At 41.5% G+C, this 27,709-nt stretch overlaps 1 protein-coding gene across 1 annotated transcript; it reads left to right on the plus strand.

The window, feature by feature from the left end:
- The first annotated feature begins 9,846 nt into the window (after positions 1–9,846).
- On the plus strand, positions 9,847–26,872 carry LOC102072203 (1-acylglycerol-3-phosphate O-acyltransferase Pnpla3). The gene is made up of 9 exons (XM_074539235.1): positions 9,847–10,164; positions 14,789–15,021; positions 15,384–15,449; positions 18,124–18,333; positions 19,408–19,468; positions 21,601–21,819; positions 22,139–22,271; positions 23,458–23,574; positions 24,651–26,872. The coding sequence occupies exons 1-9, from the start codon at positions 9,978–9,980 to the stop codon at positions 24,940–24,942; spliced, it is 1,518 nt and encodes a 505-aa protein (XP_074395336.1). The 5' UTR covers positions 9,847–9,977; the 3' UTR covers positions 24,943–26,872.
- The last annotated feature ends 837 nt before the right edge of the window (positions 26,873–27,709 follow it).

Below are 27,709 nucleotides of genomic sequence, written 5' to 3' on the forward strand. Positions count from 1 at the left end.
ACTGTTCACTTTTTCCTTTCTGAAGTTAGCTAATAGTGTTGGCTAAGCCCAAAATCAGAGAAGTGGCAGGAAAAGGAAGGGAAGACAAGGAGCATACAAACATGGAAGCAGAGGAGGAAGGAGCAGAGCAATCGAGAGCAGAACAAGGGGCAAAAGGGATGAAATACAAAGTAAGAGGAAGTGAAAAGTCATTCATCTTCCAGCAGAGCAGAGCTGGGAAAGATGTCAGGACTCCTGTACAATTTCTGGCATGAATTTTATACTGTTCTTCTCACTAGAAAACATCACTGAAGTAAAAGGGAACCGCTCCAAATAAAAGTATTATTCAAGCAGAACAGTTTACTGGTTTTGAAAACCAATTCACCAGCACATTTGAAAAGTGAACGCAATGATTTGCAGCAGTCAAAGATCTGGACCTGGCAGTTATTTTTTAATGCTAATACCAGTAGACAGGGACTGTGACCAATTCCCATCTTCTCACCCAGCCCAGAGCACTGAGTGGCATGTCCAGTCTTTCCTTGGATGGGGACTAAACCACCTCCCTGGGCAGCCCATTCCAGTGCCTGAGCACACTTTCCATGACAAAATTCCTCCTGATGTCCAACCTGAACCTCCCCTGGCACAGCTTGAGACAATTTCCTCTCATCCTGTCCCTTGTTCCCTGGCAGCAGAGCCTGATCCCCCCCAGCTGTCCCCTCCTGTCAGGGAGTTGTGCAGAGCCAGAAGGGCCCCCCTGAGCCTCCTTTTCTCCAGGCTGAGCCCCCCCAGCTCCCTCAGCCCCCCCTGGTGCTCCAGCCCCTTCCCCAGCTCCGTTCCCTTCTCTGGACACGCTCCAGCCCCTCCATGTCCATTTCTTGTCCTGAGGTTCCCAGAAGTGCCCCAGGATCTGAGGTGCGGCCCCAGCAGTGCCAGCCCAGGGGACAGTCACTGCCCTGGCCACACCATGGCTGGCACAGCCCAGGTGCCATTGGCCTCCTGCCCCCCTGGGCACGCCTGGCTCCTGTCCAGCCGCTGTCCCCAGCACCCCCAGGGCCTTTCCCATCTTTCCAGCCCCTCTGCCCCAGCCTGGAGCTGCAGGGGGTTGGTGTGACCCAAGGCAGGACGGGGCCCTTGGCCTTGTGGAATCTCAGAGCACTGGCCTGGGCCTATGGATCCAGCCTGTCCAGATGCCTCTGCAGAGCCCTCATATCCTCCTTAAACTTGTCAGGATTCCTGGTAAAGTGGGGAGTAGAGCAGGTTCTTGGTTTCTGCTGTACTGATCATTTGCCTACTAAAAAAATTGGATCATTTCTACTTAAAAATGAAACCAATCAATCTAGGTGAAAGACCAGCCAAAGGAGTTGGGTATTGTTGCCTTTACCATTGCATCAGCTCTCTTGAAGCATTTAATCCCTTGGCATAAAGTTTTCATAGTGTTAAAGGTGTGTCTAAATTTCTTGTGCAACATTTGGGACGAATGGTCAATTCTTCAAAACGGGATTTACAGCAGCCAGGGCCTTGCGCAGGCGGCTGCCTAACATAATTCACAGGAGCATGAGGAGAACAAATGTTTACTTTGACCCAATGAGAGATGCACAGCTTCCATGTCTTCCTCTCTGGACTTAAATAACATCCTTTCTCTACAAAGAAAGAGAAAAAGCTCTCTATTCCTCTTAAAGTAGAGCTACAGGACAAAGAACCCTCCCCAAATCCTCCTTATTGTGCTATCATTTAATGATTAAGACAGGTCCAGGCTGAGAGAGGTCACTCAGGAAAACTCCTGGAACACAGTGGTGAAACTGTAGCCAGTTCTAATGACTTCAGCCACTCTCCTCAAGCTGTATTCTGGAATAGCTGCTCCAAACTTCCAGCTCCACAAACAAGAACTTTGGAGACTTTTAGGGAAAAGGCAGGCTTCCTAAAATCTCTCTTCTTTCTTTTCTCATAATTTTTTGGAAGCCTGGTGGCTACAGAATGAATCTGGTGTAACGGGCCACAGTGGGCAGTGATGGGTTGTCCAACACCTTCACAACACAAGGATACCTTTCAGTAAGCCCCTCAAACCTGCAGTACAGCTGAGTGAGCAGAAAGGTCCCCAAATGCTGTGCAGCACGCAGGGACATCCTGCTGAGGCTGCCTCCCCTCCTACCTCAGGTCCCCTCTGCTACGTGCCAGGGAATGACTTTCCCCAGGTCACCTGGCTTACGTAAGCCCTAAGGAAGCTTTTCCATGCTGAGGCCACGGGTGGTTTGTTGTTCAGCAGCTTTAAGTAGGCAAACACAGAGGGAAACAGAGGGGAAATAGTTATTTCCTGGCACTGCAACTCTCCCACCCAGTCCACTGTGCACTCATCTAGAACATGAGCACAGCCAAGGGTGGTACAGGGCTGGCACTGACTGCTTAGGTTGGTATTGCTACCCAAAAGCTCACTAGAATTTTTTGCTTTTCAAGGCAAACTGCATGAGGTCCTTTGGGTAAATTTCCGTGTCCCTTTGTGCTGGCATTGTGTGGTTCTGTCAACCAGCTTGCAGGTTTAGCCATCTGCAAGGTGCAATGTGCTCCATATAACATCCTTCCTTTCTCCAACTGGAAGGAAAAAAACCTAGGAATCTCAAATCCCTGGTATTTAAAGAATCAAGAGAACCAAGACTGCTCTACCAAAGGCCTATATTTATGCACAGCCTGTATGTTTACATCCCACCCACACACTCTGTTGACAACATCTTCACCTATGTTCAGCTCCATAATCTCCTCTCTAGAATTTAACGTATTTTCAAATGTTAAGAAGGTGCTAATGCATGCTAAGCAGCTTACTGGTCTCTGTGCACACAAACAATCATTTCCTTTTATTACAAATGTTAGTTTCATACTTTTCTCAGGAGCTTCCTGCTCTCAGGGGTGGTGAATGAAGGACCAGCTGTTTCTCTGCAGAATGAGAACCCTGGTAAAGAGGTGAATATAAAATAATCATGTACATTTCCTGGCTAATGGATCGCTCTGTGCAAGACAAGATTCAAATGCATCACAACTCTGAGCCCCCCCAGCTCCCTCAGCCCCTCCTGGTGCTCCAGCCCCTTCCCCAGCTCCGTTCCCAGAATACTTGGGAAGTATTCTGCCAGAGAAAGTGTACATATGCACATATCTATATCTAGAATAATTCCCTAAATAATATTGGTCTTAGACTTGGGAAGACAAACACCTAGTCTTTAGGGCAATTACAGGCTTGAAGTCTTTTCTTAGGTCAAGGCCAAAAGCAATTGATAAAAAAACAAGGTTGCAAGTTAGCACTGGGCATGGTCATTGCTGTGTCTCATTAGTAGGATGTATAGAAATGCATGGGATCTTTTGCAAGAAACTGTTGCAACATGCATACCAGGCCACAAAGTTATGAAATAAAAATAAAGTAATAAATATATTTTTTAAATGGGCCATGTTCCTGTGAAACAGTATTTGGACCATGTTCATGTGAAATAGTTCTAGGCTATTTGTTCCATGCAAGAGTTTTGAAATTATGAAGAGTAAAGGCAAAGGCTTTTGATATCAGATCTGAGAAGCAATTTTAATTCTCAGGATTTTTCTGTTTGGCTTTCAGAAGGAAAAACACAGCTCACCAAGGAATTCAAGATACAAAAATCTTTGCTTCTCCTACCTCACAGCTCACCAAGGAATTCAAGATACAAAAATTCTTTGCTTCTCCTACCTGAATCAGTTACACTGGCTTCCAGCCACCCTCGGATATGAAAATGTGCTGAGTGCACATTTATTTTTCCAATAAATTGACAAAGCAAGCCTCTGGCACCAGCACTCAGTCACTGTTGTCAGTCCTCTAGCACAAGGTGGAAGCTCTTGATGATCAGTGAGGGTATTACATGCACTGTAATTAAGCAGACCCTGGCCAGTGGTGTCCCTTGTATGGTGTTCATCTCTGCCTGCTGTCACAGCCAGTTCTTGAGAGACACCTGTTTGCAAACAAGCTGGCCAAAGGCAAACATGCTCTGTATATTTTTTTTTTAGTTAAGACATTCTTTGGATTATCTTTTCTAAATTTGCTTTATTATGTTTCTCCCTCCCACATCACCCAGAGGAAGAAAGGGCTGGCAGCAGAAGTTGCATTTCAACAGCCAGAATTTTTAGGGCATGGGATGCACCTAGGTCTGAGAACCTCCCCTATATTTTAAGGTTCAGCACAGTCACAAAATTTTTTGCACAAGTAAACTACAAGCCAGGTAGTAGCACACTAAGTACTAAAGACAAAGCAACCAGAGAAAGTAGTTCCAATGCAGCTTCCAAAATGAAAATCCCTGTTTTGTAAGAGCATACATCTTGAAACAGGACCTGTAAAGAGGTTTTTTAAAAAGCTAGACCTACAACCCCCATGCCTAAGCCACCGACAGCACAGGGCTCTGTCTCTACAGAATGACTTAGTGTTGGATCTTAGCAAAAGGTATGTGAAATGGATGCTTGATTTTTGATTTTCGTTTCCTTTGGAAAAAAACATGGCAGAAACCTCTGAAAAACACCAGAGGTTGCTTTGTCTGTCTGGTTTTAGGTTTTGTATTGTCCTTTTGATACAGATCTTCACAGCTGATTTCCCTTTGCCCAGACTAGAGTCTGTTAGTCCACAGTCACAATTGCAAGTCAGAGAAAAGACCTCTCAGCTTAGTTCTAAGGGTTATGCTCTGAAGTTTGGAATCTGCACTAAAACTGCTCAAACTGTCATCATCTTCTGTATTGGACATGTACAAACCAATTTTTGAGCTCATACTCTCAAGTTTCTTCAGCTTTACTGTACACAAAAATAATGACTTAGAAACAATCACCAGAACCTTAACCTGAACTCCCAAATCCATTCTCAAATGTGAGAAGATCAGGCCCAAGGGAAAAAGCAGCTTTCACTAAAACAACCTCTAGCCAAAGTAACCTGAGAGTAGTGAACCTGAGACCTTTGCAAGCTCACTGGGTCACAAGACATGCAAAGAGAAAAAAACTCCACCAAGTGCCTGGGTCTTTGCTGGTCCATATAGTTTGAAAAGAGCTGGAAGCCAATAATGGAACAGGATGGATGCTTGTGCCAAGTGTAGTTTCTCTGTGACGTTACAATAAAATGTAGTGAGGGTATTTCGGTTGATGTTGCAAACAGATTAAAAACCATTGAAACTTAACCTTGGCAGGATGATTTCAATGTCCTTTCTTTGTCCCTTCTCCCCAGTGTACAGCCCTGCCAGTGGTGAGCGTGCATGTGGGGCCTTGGCACCAGGGATGTAATGAATTCCTTGTCCAGGTTATGCTCTGTATTTGTCCTCAGCTTACCTCCCTCTGTAACTCAACACGTCTCCATTCCTGCCCTGTGGTTCCTCATGCACTTTAAAGAGGAAAAGCTGTTTAACAGTCTCCTGGCTACTTATCCAGTAGAATTTCTCTTATTTTATCCAGCCCTGGTAGGATGATCCCATAAAGGGAGTAGAATTAATATTTGTTATTGATTATAATTTCTATGACAAATTAGCATCTTCAGAGGAACATAAGCAGCAGTTACCTGAATAACAAAGACAGCAGAGCTCACATTCTTTCTCCCCTGCATGCACTGAAACAAGAGGAGTAAACTTGCAGCATCCCACATAAGAGATCTCAAAGGGAGTGTAAAGCAACCCCTTGGTTTTGCTTTTGGGTTCTCTTAGGCAGAGGAGAGCAAGGCCTTCTATAATGAACCAAGGCTGCACTACCCACCAAAGGCACCTTAACTTTGCCAACAAATGTTTTGTGTTTCTGCAGAAAACTTTTACAGCAGAGCATTTCCAGAAAGGTATTAGGCAGAGATGAGGCTTTCATATTTTTAGATTAGGCAGATGATCACTTGACAAGGACACATACATATGACAGACTGCACTGGCAAGTGTCCTGGGCTACAGAAATTCTAGCAGGTGCTTTGTTATTCTTCTGGAGAAGTTCTAGGCTGTAGATCTGGCTTAACTCTCTGTAAATCGGACTTCCCCTCCAACTTTGAAACTAGACTTGCTGAGTGATACTAGGCCAACTTCATTACTGTATCCCGTTCCACCTCCCCCATGAAAAAGGCCATTGTGATACCTCAATCTCTTTTAAAATGCTTTAATAATAAATCCCTGAAATTAAAAAAAAAATCATAGAAAACATTCGCTGTTTCCAAGCAGGGCTTAGCAGTAACTTCTTGAACCTCTTGGTCAGATGACAGAAATTGTTGTCAGATTTACACAGCTGGCCAAGATCTAAGACCTGATATTTTGTTACCTGCCCAGTACTGCTTGTCACTTCCTGCTAGTGCTCCATTCCATGTGGTTCCTTTTCCCATAAATTATGTGCCTTCAGCTACCTGCAGGTATTTAAATGGTACTTTTCTCCTAAGGAGTTAAAGATATCTTACAAGTACACTATCAGTTTCTCTCTTTTTGCCTGAAAGGTTTTATTTAGTCCACATCTAATGGCATGCCTGTATTATGATTAACATAGCTGCTAAATGGAAAGGATGAAGGGTGGTTAAATGACAAACAGAAGGTGTGTCTGTTGAGTTTATGTGCCAGATATTGGGCTGGGTCAGTGTCTGCTTACAGGTTTGCAAGCTGCATGCAGGTTTCCTGGTAGATTATAACCCCACTGAAATACATTTCATTTTCCTCATGAGGCCTTTCAGGCCTTGCTTCATATTCCTGGAATTATGGGAAAATTATTATGGCCTTGATTCAGTAAAAGATTTAAGATGTGTATACAACACATATTGCAGCATATAGTACATGGAGTGATACTTGGTAAAAACATGACTTGATACTTGTTGACAATATTTGATATAAACTATGAACTTGATTAAAAACTTGATATAAATTTGATATATATCTTGAAACTGCATTTTGTACAATTGCAGTAGGGTTGATAGCACTTGTGACAAGGTTGTATCACCTTTCTTGGATGGGATCCATCCTGTTGTTATGCACCTCAGCTTAAATATTTTTGTTTGTTGCCCCTTTTTTTTTCTTGCAAGAGATGTTATTTGCTGAACTAGAGATGATGTAGTAGAGAAATTGCACTATCTGTTAGAAGCAGCCCAAGAAGACACAGATAGTGAAAAAGGCTGGGCATATATGGGACACTAGTGTTGGAAACAAATTTGGTATTGTGAACTGAGGGAATTGCAATACATTTAAAAACATTGATGTCAATTGAGATAGGGAAAGACCTGGATTTACCTGTTCATCACAGTACAAGTAATCAGAATCTGTGATTCAGCTTCCCTAGCAAGGACTGTGTAGAGCTCTAGAGAAGCCCCATCTGAAGGACCAGTTGCTTTACTGGTTGGGGAGCATTTGTAGCACCTGTGTCATGAGAGGAAGCCAGAGGAGCTCAGCTCCCTGAGTGTCACAGAATGGCGAATAAAGGGAATAAAACTCAGCACTCTTTCCATTGTCACTGTTATACAGAAGATACTAATGTCAAAGGACCCAAATCAGGGGAGCAGATGGTTATGAACTGGCCATTTTACAGGAGAATAGGACTCCTCCTGACTATTTGGGAAATGTGGTTCAGAAAGAGCCTTCTAGTGAGAGTTTAGGGATTAAAAAACATTTTCAAACAGAATTGATGTCTACCAGCAAAATTGAGCTTAGCCCTGAAAAACCTATTGATGTGATAATGTTTTGAAAATCCCCTGCTTGCCTGCCATTTAATTTGCTCTGACAGACTTCTTAAATGTCCAGAAATGTCCTCTGAACACCTTGGTGTCCATTTTCCAGAACATGGATTGAGAAATGGTACTCTCCCACACATATGGTCTGAGTAGTTAGCATGAGAGCACACATGAAGTGAATACAAAATACAGCACAGCTAAGCCTTTCCTTTAGAAGAGAATGGAAAAGTTACAGGAGTCACAATCACATTTTTAATGAAAGAAGGCTCTTCTAGGAAGTGTGAGGTCTGGTTTCAACTTTTCAGCTTCTTCCTTCCCTGTGAACTGAAAGGGGTTCAATTCTTCTTCCCAAATAATGGGAAGCACCTTAATGACAGGCAGGATTGGGATTAAGACATTCCCTGCTCTGCTCACTGAAATGGTGAACAGATGAAGCTGAATGGCCCAACAAGACAGAAGTATATAGAGTTACTCAGAAGTGAGAAAGCTGGAAATATGGCCCAGTGCTTGTGGTGCTCACTTAGAGGCAGAATTATTGCTTCCAATCCACTGAAAAAGAGCTTGAATTCTGGTCTCATCATGGCAGTGCTTTCTATAAATAAAACGTCTCACCACATAACCTCTCCACCAAATACACCTCTCCTAGGTGTATTTGGAAAGCATGAACTCTTCTTGGACTCTTGGATGTTATAACATGCCATTGTTATGATGCAATGCTGCACGCAGGTAGCTAAAGGGGATTTCTGCAGTCCTGAGTGAGGCAATTAAGTCCTGAAGTATTTCAGAGGTGCTATTCTCTGTTTTATTGTCATAGTTCAGCCTTGAGGAGCTCCCAGCTGGGCAAGGTAATTGTGAATTCCCTTCTGAGCTACTCAATCTCTACCAGCATTGCAGGGTGGCCTAATGGGAACTCAGGGATTTGTGGTGACAGAATCACATACAAATGCCAGTTCTTACAAATTTTAGAGGAAACCTGCCCCTTTTACAGGGAGCTAAACTCCACCTGGACATGTTCAGATGCATTTAAGAGGACTTGAGGAGAAAATTACTTAGAGCATATCTCTGGCCTGAAATGCAGCACTACACAGAAATATCTCAACTGCTGCTTAGGAAAATAAACCTGCAGAGCTGAAAGCATGAGATCTTCAGAGTCTTAAAGATTATGAGACCTCCAGAAGTCCACCACTACCAGACAGTTTTGATGCATCAGTCAGCTGGTACTACTGAAATTCTGATAGATTATGCTGTTCTAGACTTCAGATGGTATTTAGGTGCTTTGCTTGAACTTCTTTCTGTAAAATGCAGGTAGAACATGAACACAGAATTGTTTGCAGATCGAAATTGCAACCTGAAAGCAGATTATTCTATAATTTCCCCGCTATAAGCCTAGTGATACTATCATCATTAATTTTCTTTAAGTTCAGGAGTATTAAACAGAGGAGATCATGCGATATGAATACCTGCAAACGCTGGCCCAGTGGATTCCTTTGAGCCGCGGATAACTGGGGTGATTGCTAAGCCCGCACCTGCCACGGCCGCAGGGGCTGGGGAAGCGGTGCCGCCTCCCGCTGCCCGCCGTGCCCGGCAGATCCCAGATCCCTCCTTTCCTACCTGCGGATCACAGGCACCCCAGCTCACCGACCCGGACCCACTGTGTCCCACTGATCCCGGACCCCACTGTGTCCCACTGATCCCGGACCCACTGTGTCCCACCGACCCAGACCCACTGTGTCCCACCGACCCGGACCCCACTGTGTCCCACCGACCCGGACCCCACTGTGTCCCACCGACCCAGACCCACTGTGTCCCACTGAGCCGGACACACTCTGCTTCACTGACTCCACACCCCACTGCACATCACGAACCCCGGAGCCCACCGGGCGCCGTTGGAAGGGCGGTGGGCGGGCCGCGCCCCTCTGGACCGCTTCGCTCAGGGCGGGACTGAGAGGCAGGCAGGGCTGGGGTACCGGCAGAGGCTGCCCGAGGCAAGGGGTCCGAAGGGTCTGAGGAGACCGACGGCTCTGCGGAGAACGGGCGCAACGGGCGATGCGGGACCCCGAGCACGGATCGCACCGCGGATCGCACCGCGGACCGCACCGCACCTACACAGGACGGGGGCGCGAGGAGGCGGGGCCTAATTTGCATCTGCCCTCTGGTTGGCTGGGGGCGCCTTGTGCCACCGAGCGGCGGCTCGGGATTGGCTGCGGCGCGGCCGGCGGCAGGGGCGCGGCCGCCGTGCAACGCTAGGGGCGGGCGTACCGGGTGCGCTCAGTCGCCGGGCAGCGGCCACCGCCACCGGAGCGCTCCGTCCCCGCCGGCCCCAGCGCGCGTCCCGCCGGCGACCATGCTGGACCGCGAGGGCGGCTGGAGCGTGTCCTTCGCCGGCTGCGGCTTCCTGGGCGTCTACCACATCGGCGCCGCCACCTGCCTGCAGGAGCGCGCCCCGCACGTCATCCGCGACGCGCGGCACATCTACGGCGCCTCCGCCGGGGCGCTCGCCGGCGCCGTCCTCGTCGGAGGCGGCTCTCTGGGTCAGCGGCGGGGCCGGGGGGAGCGGGGCGAGGCGGGCGGCAGGGGAGGGCCAGGTGCGGCGCGGGGGGGCGGGCGCCGCACCGGGGTCGGGCCGCGGGGTTCGCCGGGCCGGGCCGGCTCCGATTCTCTGCTTCTCTTCATCCCTAAAACGTGTGCCCGTGGGTGGAATTACATCCGAGCGGGGTCCGTGGCGCAGGGAATGGTGCTGGCGATGCCCGGTCCGATCGCACACTCGCGCAGCCGGAAGGTCGGAGCTCCTCCCGTGCGTGTTCCCCTGAGGGGCTGCTCTCGCCGCGCTGTCCAAAGTCCGGGAGTTACCTGGGAGAGCGGGAGGCGGCCGAGCCCTCACACCCTCAGAGCCAGTGGCCAGCCCCGCCATCAGCTGTAAACAAAGTGTTTGCGTTGTTGGGAAACGGAGCATCTATCTCCCTGCACGTGAAGTGCCGGGCAGCTTTATCTTGCTTCCTCCAAAGCTGCTCCTTTCTGGGGTAAGGCTAAGGGAGTTAAGGTCAGGGCTTAGGTTAGCTTTAACGTGCTTTTCTCTCTAATCTGGGCACGGTATATGTTGCAAAGGTCGCTTAGGTGTATGGTTAAAAACAGTAGATTGATTAAAATCACTGATTTTAATTGTCATTTAAACAATAGAGGTAATCTTGTGTTGTGTTTATGCCGGATTAAAGATGTTAGTTTGAAAAAGAATGTAGTGTGCTTTGTGAAATACTCACCTATTTTCTAGCAGTATGAAAAATGCACCTTACTTTTACGTACTCAGGACTCATGAATATACATTTTTCTAATGAATTAAACTTGATAAAAGCTATCAATATATCGAGGTGTTTAGGAAAAGCAGCAGGATTACAGTTTAAGAAAATATATGAAATATTTGAAATGGTTTTCTTTCTAAACTAAAGGAATCCACTGAGTAACGCTTGTCTAGTTCATTACTCCATACTGATTGCTTTTTGCTAGCAGCAACCTTGACTAGTTTAGAACTAGAGGATTTGCCAATTCAGATTTCATCTTAGGAGGAGAACAATGAGTACCTCTTTTGAATTTAGAGAGGTTTGTGGGTTTTGCTTTTAAATTTCCAAGGAAAAAATCCGCTGACAGAAACAAACAGAAATTCTCTGTAAGTAAGGAGAGCAATGCTTATCCCTGCTGCTTTAGCTCCTGAGCTCTAGCACATAAGCTTAATTTCTTCAAAGCTTTAGCAGTAAACTTATGCTGCTTAATTTCATTTTGCTGTAATGTCCAAACATGACACACTTGAGTTATTATGAGCCTGCTATTAGCTTTTGAAACAAATCATATTTTTCCCCAATAGCTGGTATTTTTAGAACATACCAAGTTTTAAGTCTTAAGTCATTGTAAATGATTTGAGAAGGAAGCGGTCTTAAATATTTGAAGCACTCTTGAGCCCAGAATACGTATATTGTTTATTTCTCAGTTTGAGTTAATAACAGCTTTTAAATGGTTTAGCACTTTAATAATTAAGAGTTGTAGATTTCAAACTATTACCTTTCCCAGTTATTACCAATCTCATATGTCAACTGAGATATCTGATTTTCTCTATAATGGAATTTGTGTGTGGTCACTGTCCAAGGTAGCAGATTCCATGGGCAAGTGTTTTTCTACTGGGGGAAAAAACCCAAACAAAGGCGTCATTTGCAAAATAATTCAAAACAACCTACATTCTAAAGTCTGTGAATTGCTGTAAATTGACAAAACTAAGCAGGTACTCCCATGCTTATTCTCTGAGTTTCTAGCTGCTGTGTTTTGTTAGCTTGTGTGGAAGCAGAGGATGGTAAATAAGCTGTAAAGAAACTGTTTTACAGTGATAATAAGATATATTTTGTGAGTTTGTATCGTATGCCTCTCTTACTCTGATGTACATTAATGTGCAGTATTTGTGGTTCCTGCAGCTGGAGGTGTTAACAAGTCTTGTGTTTTTTTATCTCAGTTGCATTTTCCTGTGGGTAGACAGAGCCCAGCTCTTCCTAGAGCTGAGAGGAACAATGAGAGGCAGCAGGCACAAGCTGGAACCCGGTACATTCAGATGAGGTGTAAGGAAAAGGAAGTTGCTATGAGAGTGGTAAAATAGTAGAACAGCTTCCCAGAGAGGTTGTGGGATCTCCACACTTGGAGATGTTTGGGGTTTGCCAGGACCCAGGCCTGAGCTGGTCTGTGTGCTAGTGCAAATCTGTGAGCAGAGGTTGTGGCTGAAATCTAAGTGCTGATTTAATTTCTTACAGCCTTGCAGGCAGATGTTTTAAGTGAAGGGTTTTCTCTTTGACTCAGATTGCCTGCTGGATAGGTGGGGAGTGTGTGGAACTTCAAAAGTGGATAAATACAAACATTCTTCTCATGAATGGAGAAGAAAAGTGTACTTTTCTGGACTGACAAAGAGATTTCTGTCATTAAATTTGGGGGAGATTGGGAAGCTTAGCCGTGAGTGTTGTTTTGAGGATGAAGTGCATTCCAGGCTATTCCAAACTGGAATGTTAAAGTTGCACTCCCTGGGTGTCCTGGAGATCTGGTATTTTGATGGTGCTGTGATCATCCGTTCCAGTGAGGCACTTAGAGAGAGCAGGTTTAGTGCAGGCTGCAAATACAATGGCAGCTTTTACTCAGGGAAATGGATGGTTAACAAACAATTAAAAATCAGAATGCAGAACTATAACAGGAAACAGTTCCATTTATTAGGAATATTAATTTCTTTAGCTCTCCTGTGTTTCAAAAATAAAACAGATGGACCAAGACGGGTCTGAAATCCCAGTTTGACTTGAGCTCTATCCCTTAGTCCCTTTTGGAGAAGTTCCTGTTTTGGAATACACCAGCCTAAGAGGTAACTGTATTTTAGTCCTGTTGGAAAGGAAGGGAGAAGGAAAAGAAGTTGGACTACTTTGAAAAGAAGTTGGACTACTACTATTTTGTTGAATTATTAACAGAAAGCTTTCTAAATTTTCATGTTTAATCACATACTCTTAGATAGAAGTTCTCCTTTTTTATTTTTTCTTTTTTCTCCCCTTGCTTTGGAGCCCTTCCAGGGTTTAAAATACGTTACAATAAACAAAATCTGTCAGCTTTTTTTGTCTTTTTTTTTCCTATGCGCAACTTTGAGCATAGAAAATCTTGTATGTGGAGACAATGGGTAACTTCTAAATCAAATTGTATGTGCTGGTTTGTATTTTAGAAAAATCAAGTGACTTGCTTGGTGCATAAGCTTTCCAAAGTATTTATTTTGGAAATTGTAATTATTGCATATGCTCCAAGACTGCTCTTCCTGGCCAGAGTTATGGAAGTTCAGTATCTCAGGCTCCTACAGTGTGGCTATTTTTAGAAAGTTTAGAAGACTGAGCATAGCTAAATGAAAAAAAGGAGTTGATCATGAGTATCTGGATGCAGGGAAAATTAGAACTGCTAGAACTGCCTGATTCTGCTTTTGGAAGCAAGTTTGTCACTGGTCAGAGTGTGACTTGTGCAATTTTTTTATTTGTGTGTAAAATGTGTTTTAGTAAGATAAACATGTATTTAACCATGAACAGTGAGCTGTGTCTAAATTGTTTTCTGTCTTCTGGGGTGGGGTTGGTGTCGGGCTACCTGTGTCAGTGGATCTGTGGGCCAGGATTTCCCTCTGTGAGGATGGAATGAAACAATTGAAGTGGTAAAAACAAAGTGTGTCTGATACCTCAGATTTTGTATAGATGCTCTTTTGGACATAGACTCTTGGTTGAGAATGATAAATGTTTAGTTATTGCTGATTGAGAGGGGAATAACATTGTAGAAATGTAATATTTCTGGAAATTAATCTGTGCTCAAAGGCTTAAGCAGAGTTGTTTCCAGTGCAGTGCTCACATTTGAACTGATAAATTTAATTTATCTGTTCTAGCAAGCTCAAGCATGTAAGTTCTGAAAATATTTTTAGAATCCTATCACTCAGCTTCCCACCCTCTCCTTTACCAAACGGACAAGCCATTTCCTCAAAGTGTGTCCTGGAGAAATGTGACAGTCTAAGTTCAAACAAACCATTGCAGGTGGATGAGTTGCTCTTCCTCCTGTGACTAAATGTTGAGAAGATTTTAGTGTTAATCAGGGACAGTCCTGTCTTCTATAGGGCTTTGAAGTTCCCAAACATAGATTTAATTGGAGAAAAGATTACGTATCTGTTACTGTAAAAATGCACCTACCTGGCATTCCTACCAGATCACACTTCATGCTCCCTTTAGTGTGTTTTTGTATCAATGAGGAAAAATTGTGCCCTGAAACCTTAAGTTCGGTTCATCTTTTTATTTTTTTCCCCTCAAAAAATGCGTTACTGGAATGATTAATTCCTAATGCAGGTGTCTCATATGGGTACTTTACACTTAGAATCTACATCTTAATGACATATTAGTAGCTTAATCTTCACCAAGAGATCTTTTTGAAAGTTTAAATTTTTTTTTTTTTTGTCTCTCAGAAAACTCCTAAACTCCTTAACCATGTTGGGGAGTTACTTAATCTGTTAAAAAGCTCTTGCATTTTCGTTCTAGTACTAAGAGAGATAAGTTGGAGCTCTAGATATGCTTTATTAGTCCAAATGTGGGTTGTGTTTCTGCTGTTAAATGCAATGTATTTTCTTTCCAGCTCAGGCTTGTGCAGATGTTCTGGCATTAGCCAAAGAAGCTAGAAAGCGAAATCTGGGTCCTCTTCATCCTTCCTTTAATGTGATAAAGATAATAAGAGATGGGCTGATGAGAAATCTCCCAGAAAACACGCACCAGTTGTCATCAGGCAGACTTTGTATTTCACTAACCAGAGTATCAGATGGCAAGAATGCCTTGATATCTAACTTTAACTCTAAAGAAGAAGTTATACAGGTATGTTTCTTTTTGGCAACTTTTAGAAACTTCTATACTTATTTAATTCTACACTTACTTTAGAAACTTCTTTCTGCTTTAAACATTTCAGATATTCTTACTCTGACAGTGTTTTAAAGAGGAATTCAAGCATTTTTAAACCAGATTCATGTACTGCTTTCCTAGTCATTGTGTCTGTGAACTGTTTTAGGGAGGAGGTGCAAGGGATAAAAAAGTCATAAAAAAGGAAAAATGCCTTAAAAGTGCAGTGGATCTAATGAAACTATAGTCTGAGCTAATAAGAATTTATTTTATAAAGATAAATGTTTATGTCAATAATGGAACAGTTAACATTTAATTTTTATGGTCTCATTTTCTTCCAGGCTTTAATCTGTAGTTCATTTGTTCCTATTTATTGTGGTCTCATTCCACCATCGTTTAGAGGTGTGGTAAGTCTCTATTGTTAAGATTTAAAAATAGTTCTAGCTATTCTAAAAAGAGTGCATGTGGGGTTTTTTGTTATCCTACTGTAAAGTAAATAACATCATCATTGCTTCTAGTTCTGTAGCTGTAACAACTTTCCAGAAAAAGACAGGAGCACTGAATGTGTGGAAGATATTACGTGTATTTTAACACATGTGTTTAACACACTTATTGTCTCTCTGTCCCTCCTCTGCCCAGTAAAATTCATTAATAAAACAAAGATATAATATAATGAATATGTAACCTGTGGATCAAATATTTATTGAAGGAAGTGATGCTCTTTCACCTGCACAAATTTACAGGAAGAGTCACCTAAAATTTTTGAAAAAAATGTCTCATAATATAGTTTATTGTGTATCTTCCTGTTCTGCCTGTAGGGATATCTGCCTTACTACTGGAATAAAAGTTCTGTGTTCAGTTAGGTGCAGACAAAGCTTTCCATTGCCATCTGGCATTTGTATTCAGTGTAAGAAAGCTTACTTTTTAGAGGCAAAATATCCGTATATTAGTATGTTCTATTGCTTCCCAGGAACTGCTGGTCACAAAGCCTCTTAATACTTAGTGGCTGTACTGGGCTCTCTAAAATCCCTGTTTAAGAGAAAAAAACTGCAGGAAAGTTGGCATGGGTTGTTGTAGGTGTTATAATTACAGGTCTGGAAGCAGATCTGCATTTCAAATCAAGGCAGTGACATCGGTGCCTTTTTGTTACCCTGTTCTATTCCCTTACATTTGCTTTCTCTCCAACTCTGGTGCTCTTTGCACAAGGAGAAGTGAAGGAAGAAAGAAAAATTTATATGTCTGATTACACAATGTTCTCAATGCGATTTGCAAGTATTAAAAGGTCAATAATGGATGTGAAATGTTTTTGTGGTTTTTATTTTTTTTCTTCATGCAGAAATTTAAGCAAAAGTGATTAGAACTGTATAGGGATTTTCTTTATCTGTACTTCTAAACCTTGTATGTCTCCTTAAACTCTTCCAGATTAAAGGTGTTATGAAAACAGGACGTTGGACTACATCCAAGGTTTAGGTGGATCCAGGCTAATCTGGCTGTTCAGTTCTTGTCACCAGACAACAATGTTATTTTAAAAGGCTTAGTTCAGAGTACAAAAACATACAAAGGATGCTTTATTTGGCCATATTTTGAGGAAAGGAAGGCATAATTCTATTATTTTAATCTTTGCAATTATTTTGAGATGATTTTAATGCTTAGGAGGCATTTTTTGATGTAACTTGGTAAGAATACCACAGTTACATATGCTTGGCATGACTCCTATAGGCTTAAGCACAACAAAATGTCAAAAATGTAAACTTTGGGGCATTTTGCTGTTTACTGCTTGGGATTCCTGCCTATATACTGTAAAACAAAGGCTGAAAGATAACATTTAAAAGGTGTATCTAACTGCCAATTCAAAAGCTTCTGGGTGTGGTGGCTTTCATTTGGTTTTTTACTCTTTCAAACACAGTAGTGGTTTTAGATTTAGAAAATGACTTGGAAGAACAACTGAGCAGGTACTCCAAATCATGAAAATCATTTAGATCAGTAGAACAGCGACTCAGATATGTGCTTCCTACTTCCACCTTTTAATAATTTCATGAGAAGGGTCCTTCTTTGCCAGACCTGCTGTATTTTATTTATGTCACGAAGGACTTGGGGATTTGACTTGTACTTTAGTAATTGCTTTACACACCTAAAGTTGGGCAGGAGCTGCATGCTGCTGGGTCCAGAGGGTATCCTGGGAAGCTGACAGGCCATGAGCTGCCCTCTTCCTCATTCCTAATGTGTTCCTCAGAAATTCCTAATGCGTTTCTCAGAATGGTCAGGGCCTGAGTATCAGGGCAGCTGAAATTGATAATCCAGGTTGCTCCTGCAAATCAGTGCTCTGTTACATTTATGTTTGACAAGGACCTACAGTTTTGGGTTGCTGCCCTTTTAGGAAGGAGGAAGATGCAGCCTCTGAACCAGCAAAGCTGGTGGTGTGGGGACAAACCAGTTCCCTGTGGCCCACTGGAAAGCTGGCTGCTGCGAGTGAGTGGAGGGGGCTGTCTGTACCACTGCAGCTGCTGCACTAGACAGTAGTTACCCAAAACAGAGCACTTTGGGGCTTGGATCTTAAAATGTCTGAGGTGGTAATGTATTAAAACTACAGAAATGAGTGATTCAGTGTGAAGGAGACAAAAGCATAACCTGAAACTTGCACATGAAGCACAACAGGTGTCTGTGACTTGGCAATGTTTCTGAAGCACTGTCCATTTTTACTCACACTTGCCTTATGTCCAAATCTTTTTTGATGCTTTTCTATCAAATTCTAATTATGAAGAGTACTTTCAAGTTAGAATGGTTTAGTATCTTGGAACTTGAACTTTGAAGCATGGAGCTGCTTCTCTCTGCGAGTTGTGTAGGATTATCATCTTTAAAAAACATATTGAAAAACCCAAAGGGAATATGCTTGCACTGCCTATGGAACTATAGGTAGGAATGTTTATTTGCTTTAGAGAACAGATCATGCCACTCAAAATGTTTAGCTTGGGAGCACCAGGCTGAAGCTAGAGCCTTAAGTGCTGTTTCATTGTTGCATGGGGGACTGATGCTCTGACATTGCCAGCCCTTGAGATGTGTTGTTTCTGCTCCTTTTTGTAGCGCTACGTGGACGGAGGAATCAGTGACAACTTGCCTCGCTATGAGTGTAAGAACACCATCACCGTGTCCCCTTTTGCTGGGGAGTGTGACATCTGTCCCAAGGGCAAGTCAGCCAACTTCCATGAGATGAATGTGACCAACACCAGCATTCAGTTCAGCCTGGGCAACCTTTACCGCTTAACACAGGCACTCTTTCCACCTGAACCCAAGGTCAGCCCCTGCCTTCCTTTGCTTCATCTCTCCACATGAAAGCTTTTACAGAAAGTTGCAGCATCTTAGCTTTTCATCCAGTCACATAAACTTCTCTGTGGATGTATCTTGTTTCTATTATTTCATGTTTTGTTTATGTCCTCCTTGGTTTTAGTCTCTCTTAGACTAAAAATGCATATCCAGCTACTGGCTTTCAGTATTTATTTGGGAATTGTCACAGGATTCTATCATAAAATCAACACTGGGAAATGAACTACTGTCAGTTTGTAGTCCTTAAATGTTTGCTTGCTAAGTAATTAGAAGAAGTTCTAAAGTTTCATGGTTTTGTAAAGATCTTAAATAATACTTGTCACAGGCAAGTTGCCTTTAAACTTTGCTTATTGCTGTTAGTTGCAGAGCTGAAGAGGGAAATGCTCTTGAATTGCTGTTGTGAAAATTGGAAAAATTAAAAAATAAAACCAGACCTTTTCAACTGGCTTGGGATATAGTACAGCAAAGAAGCAATTTTTCTGACTGCTGCAGATATATTTAAACTGCAGGCTTTTTGACCACTTCAGGACAAATTCTAAATTCTACTTATGCAGGCTTTATTTTTTTTTTTCTTCTACTAGTACCCTTGTGTATGTGAGCTGGTATTGCATTTGGTAAAAGATATTTTCATATTAAAGATAAGTCTGAGCCTGAGCATCAGAATTGCACAGCTGATTTTTCAAAGCTTTGGGAAGTAAGAAGCACTGGGAGGGAATGAGGGGAATTGACACACTCCGAATGCCCTGTTTCATTGCTGCTAGCAGCTTCTGAAGAGCTAATCAAGGAAACAAGAGGGAAGTCTTCCAAACTGTGGGAATGCCATCATTCCATGCATCTTTAAGAGCTGAAAGTTAAGTTAATATACAGGATCACTTATTCATCATCACAGTAGCCATATTAACCTGAATCTGCTGTATTCCAGCAATTGTTAAGGTAGCTTTTTTTCTTACAGTAGTGGAAGGTGGAGGAAAGTGGCTCTTTATTCTGCAAACTGTTGATCTGAAGTTGAAATTTCTTTTTATTTGTCTGACTCTATATTTCCAGGTGCTTGGAGAGATCTGTGAGCAGGGATATTTGGATGCTCTTAAATTCCTGAAGGAGAATGGTATGTTAAACTTTCAGCTAATTACTGATTATATGGTCTTAATCTAAGTTTAAAAAACAAACAAAAAAAACCCCAGACCAAAACAAACAAAAAGAGTGAGAGGGTTGTGTGTAGCTGAGAAGGGGGTTGGTCTTTGAGAATTTTAGAAGGATCTTGATAGTTTCATTCTTGTAGAAATGCAACAGTTATAGTTCATCTGAGGTCAACTGTGGTGCACAAAAATTGAACTTTCAGAGTTTCATCAAATCTGTGTGAAGTAAATGTTAAGTGAAATTTCCAAAGAATTCCAGTTCTAGGCAAATCATATTATTACTTGGCTTTATCTTAATTGTGCAGGATGGGTATAGGCTACTGCTTCCCACTCCTCTGAAACCTGTATCTTCTATTACCTCCACTCTGTTGTTATCCAAGTGATTTTCTGGTAGTCCAGAAGTGGGAGCTGGCTAACTACAATAAAAACTCTGTTACAGACAAAGCCTCTGGGTGAGACAAGACTTTAGAAGATGACAACTTATAATGGAGCAGTTGTTGACACCCAGATAAGTTTAGGAAGAAGAATTACGAGTTCTGCTACTCTACTCCTAGAATTCTAATAACATGTTTTATATTGATAAATATTGTTGCTCTGCAAGCTTTGAGACAAACAAGTTGAAAACAGTAACTTGATATTAGGATGAAGTTAACCATGTGCTATATGTGCCTGGGCCCTGTAGTCTTTGGATGCAGAAGCAAATTGGTACTGGGTCAGATCACAGGAATGAGAATAGAAATAAGACTTTTGCCCTATTACAGAAAGTACCAGCTGCAGGATGTGAGCAGTCATTGATGTACTCTGCTGATACCTGGTTACTGAATATTCAAGTTGTCTTGAAACAATTCTCTCACTGAAGAACATCACAGTTCTGCTTAAGAGCTTGATTTTCTATAATGTTATTATTATGGGTTGTTATTATTATTATTTAATGAGAACGTCTTGCTTTGTAGCTTTTACAACACGATTAAAAGCACAATCTCTACAAAGAGCCTCTGGTTTGAGGTTGTCTGTGCTGAGCTGGGTTCTGTTGCTGTCCTGCACCCACAGGTTGCTTGTATGCAAGTTTCCATCTGACGCTAATATCTGACATTCCTTGCAGTTCTTCCTTGGTCTCTCTGCCCCATGTTCTCTCTGTATTGCACTATTGTCCTCCTTTTCACACTGCTAATCCTGTGATCAACTTTGTTTTTATTCTGTCACAGGGTTGTTTTGCGTCGAGCTTAATCAATGATAATTATAACCCTTCCAAGGTCATTCATTATGCATCACCTTTCTTATTATTTCAGCTGTAGGAATTAATTCCCCCTCCCCATCTGTGACGCTTCAAATATTTTCCTTTGCTAAATTCACTGCATGTTCTTTTGACACTTGTCTTTCACTAGTACTTGCAGTTAGGATATAGGTTCTGTTGTATGCAGGTATAGATTCTATTCAAATTTGATAATCTTGTTTCATATGTAATTTTAAAATTGTTTTCTAGAAATCAACTGTAAATAAAATTCTTGTGTTTTTCTCTTTGTATTCGTGATCCAGTGCTTGTTTCTAAGGTAGTTATCAGTGCTGTTTCTTAATTGGCACCAGTTTTGCAATACAACCCATTTTGATTTAGATCTGTTCTTTGGATACAACTGGAAAAAATATTGTAACCTAGTTGCTTTCCTTTTCAACCCTTTTGTAGCAATGCCTCAAAGTACTCATGTGATACTTGGCATGTCAAATTTCCCAAATATATGATGTGTTTTAGGTGTTCTCTTTCAAATGCGTATTAAATCAGCTTTCCTCCTCTCCTTTAAATCCTTTGCTTTCTTGCAGGAACACAATTTTGGTAAATGACTGTGTGTTTCCAGGGCAGTTTCACTTAATTGTGCACTTTTTTCCTTCTCTTTAGAACCTGTTTTAAAGTAAGACCTAAACCTTCAGAAGAGCCATCACTGTGATTAAACATTTGTGAGATCCTAAGAGCCAGATGCATTTGACATGGGGTAGATGATGGTGTTCCCTCAGGATAGATCTTTGCTCAGACACACAGACTTCAGGTGCTGTACAGGTACTCAGGAGACTGTGATCAAACCTAAGTGAAAGCTCTTGACTCTTTCAGGTATTCTGAATGACTCAATTTATATCCACTTGCCCTTCACAAAAAAACCCCCCCATGAGGCTGCACAACAACACCTTGACCATGTGAAGAGAAGAAAATTGACAGAAAATAACGGAGTAGAAACTTTGAAAATGACCAGCCTAAACGATCAGCTAAAGCAAAACCCATGGCCTTTGGAGAAGAGCATATTTGAGAGTCTACCTCCCAGACTTCGTAAAGGTGCATGCTTCAGGCTGTTTCCTCTAAATCTGAGTGGCAAACTTTGACTTTTTTTTTTTCTTTTTTTACATTAATTCTTAGATTTATTGCTTAGGAGTTCTGGATAGTGTGTTTTGTTCCTGTGCATGAGTCTGTGTTTCCCATATTTTAAAATATCATAGAGAAAGTTCATGGTCAGAGATTAATTCTTTCATTTTCGAACTGAGCTTTATTCAGTAACACTTGATAATGTTGACTGGATATTACAAAATTCTGTGACAATTATTGAAACTGCTTTCAGATAGTAAGTAACATCTTTTCCCTAATAATTATTCTTAAGCACTGCAGGAAGCTTGTAAAGAACAGAATGGGTTCTATGCTCAGTTCTCTAAGCTGTTCCCCATGCGGGTGATATCCTACCTGATGCTGCCCTACACGCTCCCAGTGGAATCTGCTTACTCAGTCGCTTTACGGTAAGGAACTTGTAAAGAGCTCTTCTAGAATTATCATCATTTTGGAAATGTGCTCATTGAGAGCTTGTTCAGTGTTGGAGGCATTCAGGGATGCAATAATTCAAATGGTAACTGTCAAAATACCCATTATTTCTACCTATGTCATGCATCCTAAAGCCTATATAATCCAAGACTAGATAAATAAACATATTAAGAAGCTTCTTAAATTATATATTATATAATATATACTTATATTACTAATAGCTACCTTGTAATTGCTCAAAAGAAGCAGCCTTAGTTGTGCTTTCCAGGAATACATTCTTTACTATATTCTGCAGGGGTATCTGAACTCTCTCCATATCCTTCTTGTGCTTCTTTCTGAAGTCTGGAGTAAAATCCACTGTTTACTCACCATATAAATTCTCTTACCAGTTTTGTTTAGGTTGACTGAAAGTTGTGCTCTTGAAGTAGGGCTTAATTTGATAAGTTTCAATTCTTGTCAAGGAGTTTTTCTCAATTCACCATGAATTCTAATATTTGTGCTTGCTTAAGGGAATTCCAGTGCTTGAGCAGCAGATGTCATGACTATCCTTAGAAAATCTTGAAAAAATAGTTCTGGTAATCAAATCATATAGAACTCCAGTGAAGTATTTTGTTTCTGTGCCACTGAATGTGGCACTTCCATGCCATTTTGGGTGGATGGGGACGCAGCAAGTTTCTCCAGATGTCTCTGTGGGGTTTTCCTCCTTGTCCCATGCTGATGTTCCTGACTTCTGTTAAGGGGTATCATAAAGAAAAAAAGTGCAATTGGTACATTATTCTTGTTTTGCCTTCTCTTTGTTCTTTCATTATGCTTTTCTTTTGTTCTTCCTCTTCTACCTTGCTGTAAAGTGAGCAGAAAGTTCCTACCACAAAGGCCTTGAAGACAGGAATATTATGCAGGATTCCTGTGCTGGTCACAAGGGTGTGGAATGCACACACTGGTCAGCCACTGAGAGATGCAGTGATTTGTGGTGCCCCTCTTCTTAGCTTGTAGAAGTGAGGTAAAAGGGTTAGGAGGGAATTCAGGGAGAAGAAATAGACACCTTGGTTAGGGGAGTTGGTCTGGGGAGAAAAAAGCTGTTTTGGATGTGGGACAGGGTGTGTAAAAACATAACTGAGATTAAATCTCCTGCTTACAAAAGCTGTGTTTTGGTTTTGCCTGCAGGTTGGTGAACTGGTTTCCTGATATGCCTGCTGACGTTCGATGGATGCAGGAGCAGCTTTTTCGGATTGCTGCCACAGTTTATGCCCAGGCTAAAAGCAAGCTGTTCTGTACAGCCAGGTAAAGTGCAGTGCTGCTGCATGCAAATGATGCAGTTTTATAAATTCTCTATTTTTGAAATCAGGTCAAGTCTTTTCTTGAATAAGAAAAGCCAACACTAGTTGGCTTTTGAGGCATCTCACTAAGCAAAATGTAGCTCTTGGTATATATTTGCTATTCATCCTACTGTCCTCTCCTCAGTTACTTGATAGCACATGTAATCCAGTGTCTTTTCTTCCTTCTTAGTGATATTTCTGGTTCCTTTCCACAATATCTATAGGTTGGATATTAGGAAAAAAATTTTCGTAGAAAGAGTCATAAAATTCTGGAATGGCCTGCCCAGGGAGGTGGTGGAGTCACCATCCCTGGATGTGTTTAATAAAAGACTGGATGTGGCACTCAGTGCCACGGTTTAGTTGAGGTGGTAGGGCATGGGTTGGATTCAGTGATCTTGAAGGTCTCTTCCAACCTAGTCATTCTGTGAATAAATTTGGGGATTGCCACCTTCCTGCTTTTACCCTTATTTAGCAGTCTCTCATATTCCAGTTTTACCAATCCTGAGTCTCTTAATCTGAGACAGGCTTTGGGAAGACACAGAATCACAAGTTTGTCTCAGAAATAACTTCTAAGAGGGGTTCTTCGCTCCCTGCATCACGAATAAACAGAAACGCGGCTTTTCCTTGTGGCAAAGCAGCTCAAGCAGGGTTGAAGTGTCTGTGTATGGCAAGTTGAGGTATTTTTGTTTGTGAGAGGGGTTGTAGCTTGTTGTTTTGTTGGGTTTTTGTTGTTTGGAGTTGGCTTTTTTCCCCAAAAGCACTGCAAGAGAGAAGAGAAAACTTAAAAAAAGGGTGTTCTTGGCTAGAACTTCAGTTTCCTGTTTCTCAAATTGGAAAAGGCTAACCTGGTGATTCAAGTGCTGGTTTAGTGTAGACAAGTTCAGTTCCAGTTGTTCAGGTTAGTGATAACAAGCTGATTGTAAAGTGGAATGCAGAAAGGGCCTTTGGGAAGGTAAACAACTGTATTTGCTATTTGTAAGCATGACAAAAATGCCTTTGAAACACTAATAATCTCCTTTTCCTTCCTTATTTTTTAAACAGGAAAGACAATTATGCATCACTAAGAAAATGTCAGACTGTCCCATCTACTGTGGGATTTCGTTCTTCATACTGCCACCTTAAAATGCCTCACTCTGCTGCACACATTGAGAGCTGGCTCTGGGAATCTTCATGCTTCATGCAGTCAGCTATGAAAAATGCTCCTGCTGATATCCAGGAGCAGTCTGACTTAAAGTCCTATCCTAATTTCCTCTCAAATCCTGATGAATCTGTATTGGAAATAGATGTTGACTCTTCCTCAGAGACAAGTTTCCAGACTGCTCCAGAGTATTAATAGGGAAGTAGATCCCACAGTTTCCAAAATTGAAATGGGGGAGAGAAAATTAAAACCTAGACTAGGGATCACTTTGTTTGTTGCCAATAAGTCTTGGGAAATTACTTGTTTACAGCTTCCTGACAAATCTGCCTTGGGACTCTTACTGTTTTAAGGATTATAAAAACAGTGGCTGCTATACTAAGTAACAGATTATAGCTCTGTTGAAGCACCAGCTCAATCAGCTCTACTAAGACTTGTAGTTAAACAGTGTCTCTCTGGAAATAAATCTTTTTAAAAATTACTTCCAGCATAAAAATGTAAATTCTGTAAACAGATTGTTAGACAAACCGGCATAGATAACAGAACATTTTTTAAAATGGAATTCTTAACAATATTATGTGTTAGGATTACTTTTATAGCACTTATATGAAGTTGGATTTTTACTCCCTTAAGAGGAATACACACGTGAGTTTCTTAGTGGCCTCCAGTGTCCATTTGCCTTATATTTAAACATACTGTTGTGTTTATGGAAAGTTGTCTGCAGAAGATACTGTAGGAACAATATTATTCTAGGTTGTTGTATGTACTCTGCAGTTCCTATTACCTTTTCTCTGTGTCTCTTTCTCTCCTGAAATACTTCAGGCAAAAATGGCATGAGAAATGGGATGCCTTCCCCTGAAGTGTAAACAGGTACACTTTCAGTGACTTCACAGGACTTTTTTTTTTCTTTTTGGAACTTAACAGAAAGGCTTAATACTTGATCAAGTATTGAAAAGTAGGTAAAATAGTGACTGTGGTTAGTAGCAAGCACTATGTGGAGAAGGTGTTAAACTTTACAGATATTAACAAAAATCAGTTTATAGCAAGTGGTGAATGATGTTTAGGTTGTCTCTCTAATTGTTGCCCCATTGTTTTGGGGGTATTTTTCCCCTCCAGTTTCAGAGATTTTTCTTTCCTTCTTTCACTTACCTCTTTTTAAAGGAAGAAATAGAAAGGTACCCCTCCTATCTCAGTGAGGTAGGATGACCCAAAGGAAGTTTCCCAAGACTGTCAGGCACAGCAAAAGTGTAAGGCTTGGTGGAAGTGTCAATATTCAGGGAGCTCTGCAGAGGTCTCATATAATAGGTAGAAAATTTAGCCAAATCATACCTCTGTTGAGAAATGGCAGCTTAAACCATTTCCACTACAAAGGTTCTACATGATTTTAACAAAGACAATGCATTAGTGGATGAGGGCATCTGGGAAGGAAAGTAATGTTAGGATTAATTGCTGTTCTCATGGCTTATCAGGTTTTGTACAATTTTTGAGTAGAAGGAAACAATAATGGCTTTAAAGTTGATTTGCACGTGTTTGGGGGAGCATGTGACCTTGGGAAGCCTTTCAATCGAGAGGGAATTCTGTACAACCCAGGGAAGAGCTGCTTGAGGACCTCTTGTTCAGAGAAAGGGGGGGTTGGATTGTGATGCTCAGGAGCTGGGATATGGGAGTGTGAGCTTTGGGCAAAATGTAGCACTTGAATTGGGCCTGCCTTTCAAACAGTGTCTCAGTTGTGATTTCCCTAAGCTTGGAGTGCTGCATTTTACAATATTCAAATGGATTTTAGGTTGAGGATGAAGTGCTGAGCTCTCTATTTCCGTACTCTACAAGGCTGGTGCTACTTTACTTCAACTCTTCTGTTCATTCTTTGGGTGTATATATCATCAGATTTGCAAGAAAAAATGTTGGAATTGTTACTCTAACTACAATTAAAATATATAAGATCTGTTTGATATTGTCTTCGTTCGTTAGTTTACCAGTTTGTTTTAGAATTAAATCAGGAATGCCAAGTTTTGCTTCTGTTCTTTGTTGGAATACTTCTATTAAATACATTTAAATCAACCACTTCTACTGTTGGGCACAGCTCCCATTTTGTCTCCTTTTTCTAAAATAAAAACACAATCTCTGTTACCATGGTCTCTGAGCTTTCTTGAGTGTAATTCACCCTAGTGCAAGTTAAATGTCATTGATGGCTCTGAGGTGTTTTTTTTAATGAGTACTACTCTGAAGTTTGAGAGATGCTTGTGCATACTCTGGCTGGACCTCAGTCCAGCCAGAGTCACCTCAGTTTAAAATTTTGTGGGTTTTTTTTCTTTTCTTGATTTTTGTTGGGATTTTTTTGCTTTCTGCAACCAGTTATTTTACAAATACCGTGTTGCATTTAAACAGAAATAATTAAAAACCAGAGAAAGTTGGGTGTGAAGGGAGAAAAAACTGGTGCATTGTTTCTGAGCTAAAACTAACTTAGCAGATAACTAAATATAAATAATAAAAACCTATTAAATAATTTGTTCTATTAAGAATAGCTGTGCTAAAATATTTATTTATATTTAATACAGATATTTTAAAACACATAAAATATATCAGTAATGTAAAATATAACTAATATACAATATTATCTATAAATATATAATACCAATATAAAAAGGACATACAGAAATAGCTAGATATAGCAATTTCATGGAATGTGAAATAAATAGTAGTAGTAATAATAATAATTACAATACCAACAATTTTAAGTAATTTACAACATGAGCTTTCAGTTTCAAGTGCCCAATCTGCTTTCCCGGGTTTGGGACAAATCCCATGGGTTTGGGATGTAACGTGTGCATTTGGGGTGAATTCCCCGGGTCTGGGGTGAATCCCGCGGGTTTTACGGTGAATTCCCCGGGTTTGGGATTATCCCCCGGGTTTAGGGTGGATTCTCCGGGTTTTGGATTAACTCCCCGGGTTCAGGGTGAATTCCCGG

Source organism: Zonotrichia albicollis, chromosome 4, assembly GCF_047830755.1.
Source record: "Zonotrichia albicollis isolate bZonAlb1 chromosome 4, bZonAlb1.hap1, whole genome shotgun sequence".
Taxonomy (NCBI): domain Eukaryota; kingdom Metazoa; phylum Chordata; class Aves; order Passeriformes; family Passerellidae; genus Zonotrichia; species Zonotrichia albicollis.

Excerpts from the sequence above, each read along its gene's own strand:
- LOC102072203 (XM_074539235.1), top strand. The coding sequence starts at position 9,978 with ATGCTGGACCGCGAGGGCGGCTGGAGCGTGTCCTTCGCCGGCTGCGGC. Across the intron at positions 10,165-14,788 it reads CGTCGGAGGCGGCTCTCTGG|CTCAGGCTTGTGCAGATGTT; the intron begins GTCAGCGGCGGG and ends TTTTCTTTCCAG. Across the intron at positions 15,022-15,383 it reads CTAAAGAAGAAGTTATACAG|GCTTTAATCTGTAGTTCATT; the intron begins GTATGTTTCTTT and ends ATTTTCTTCCAG.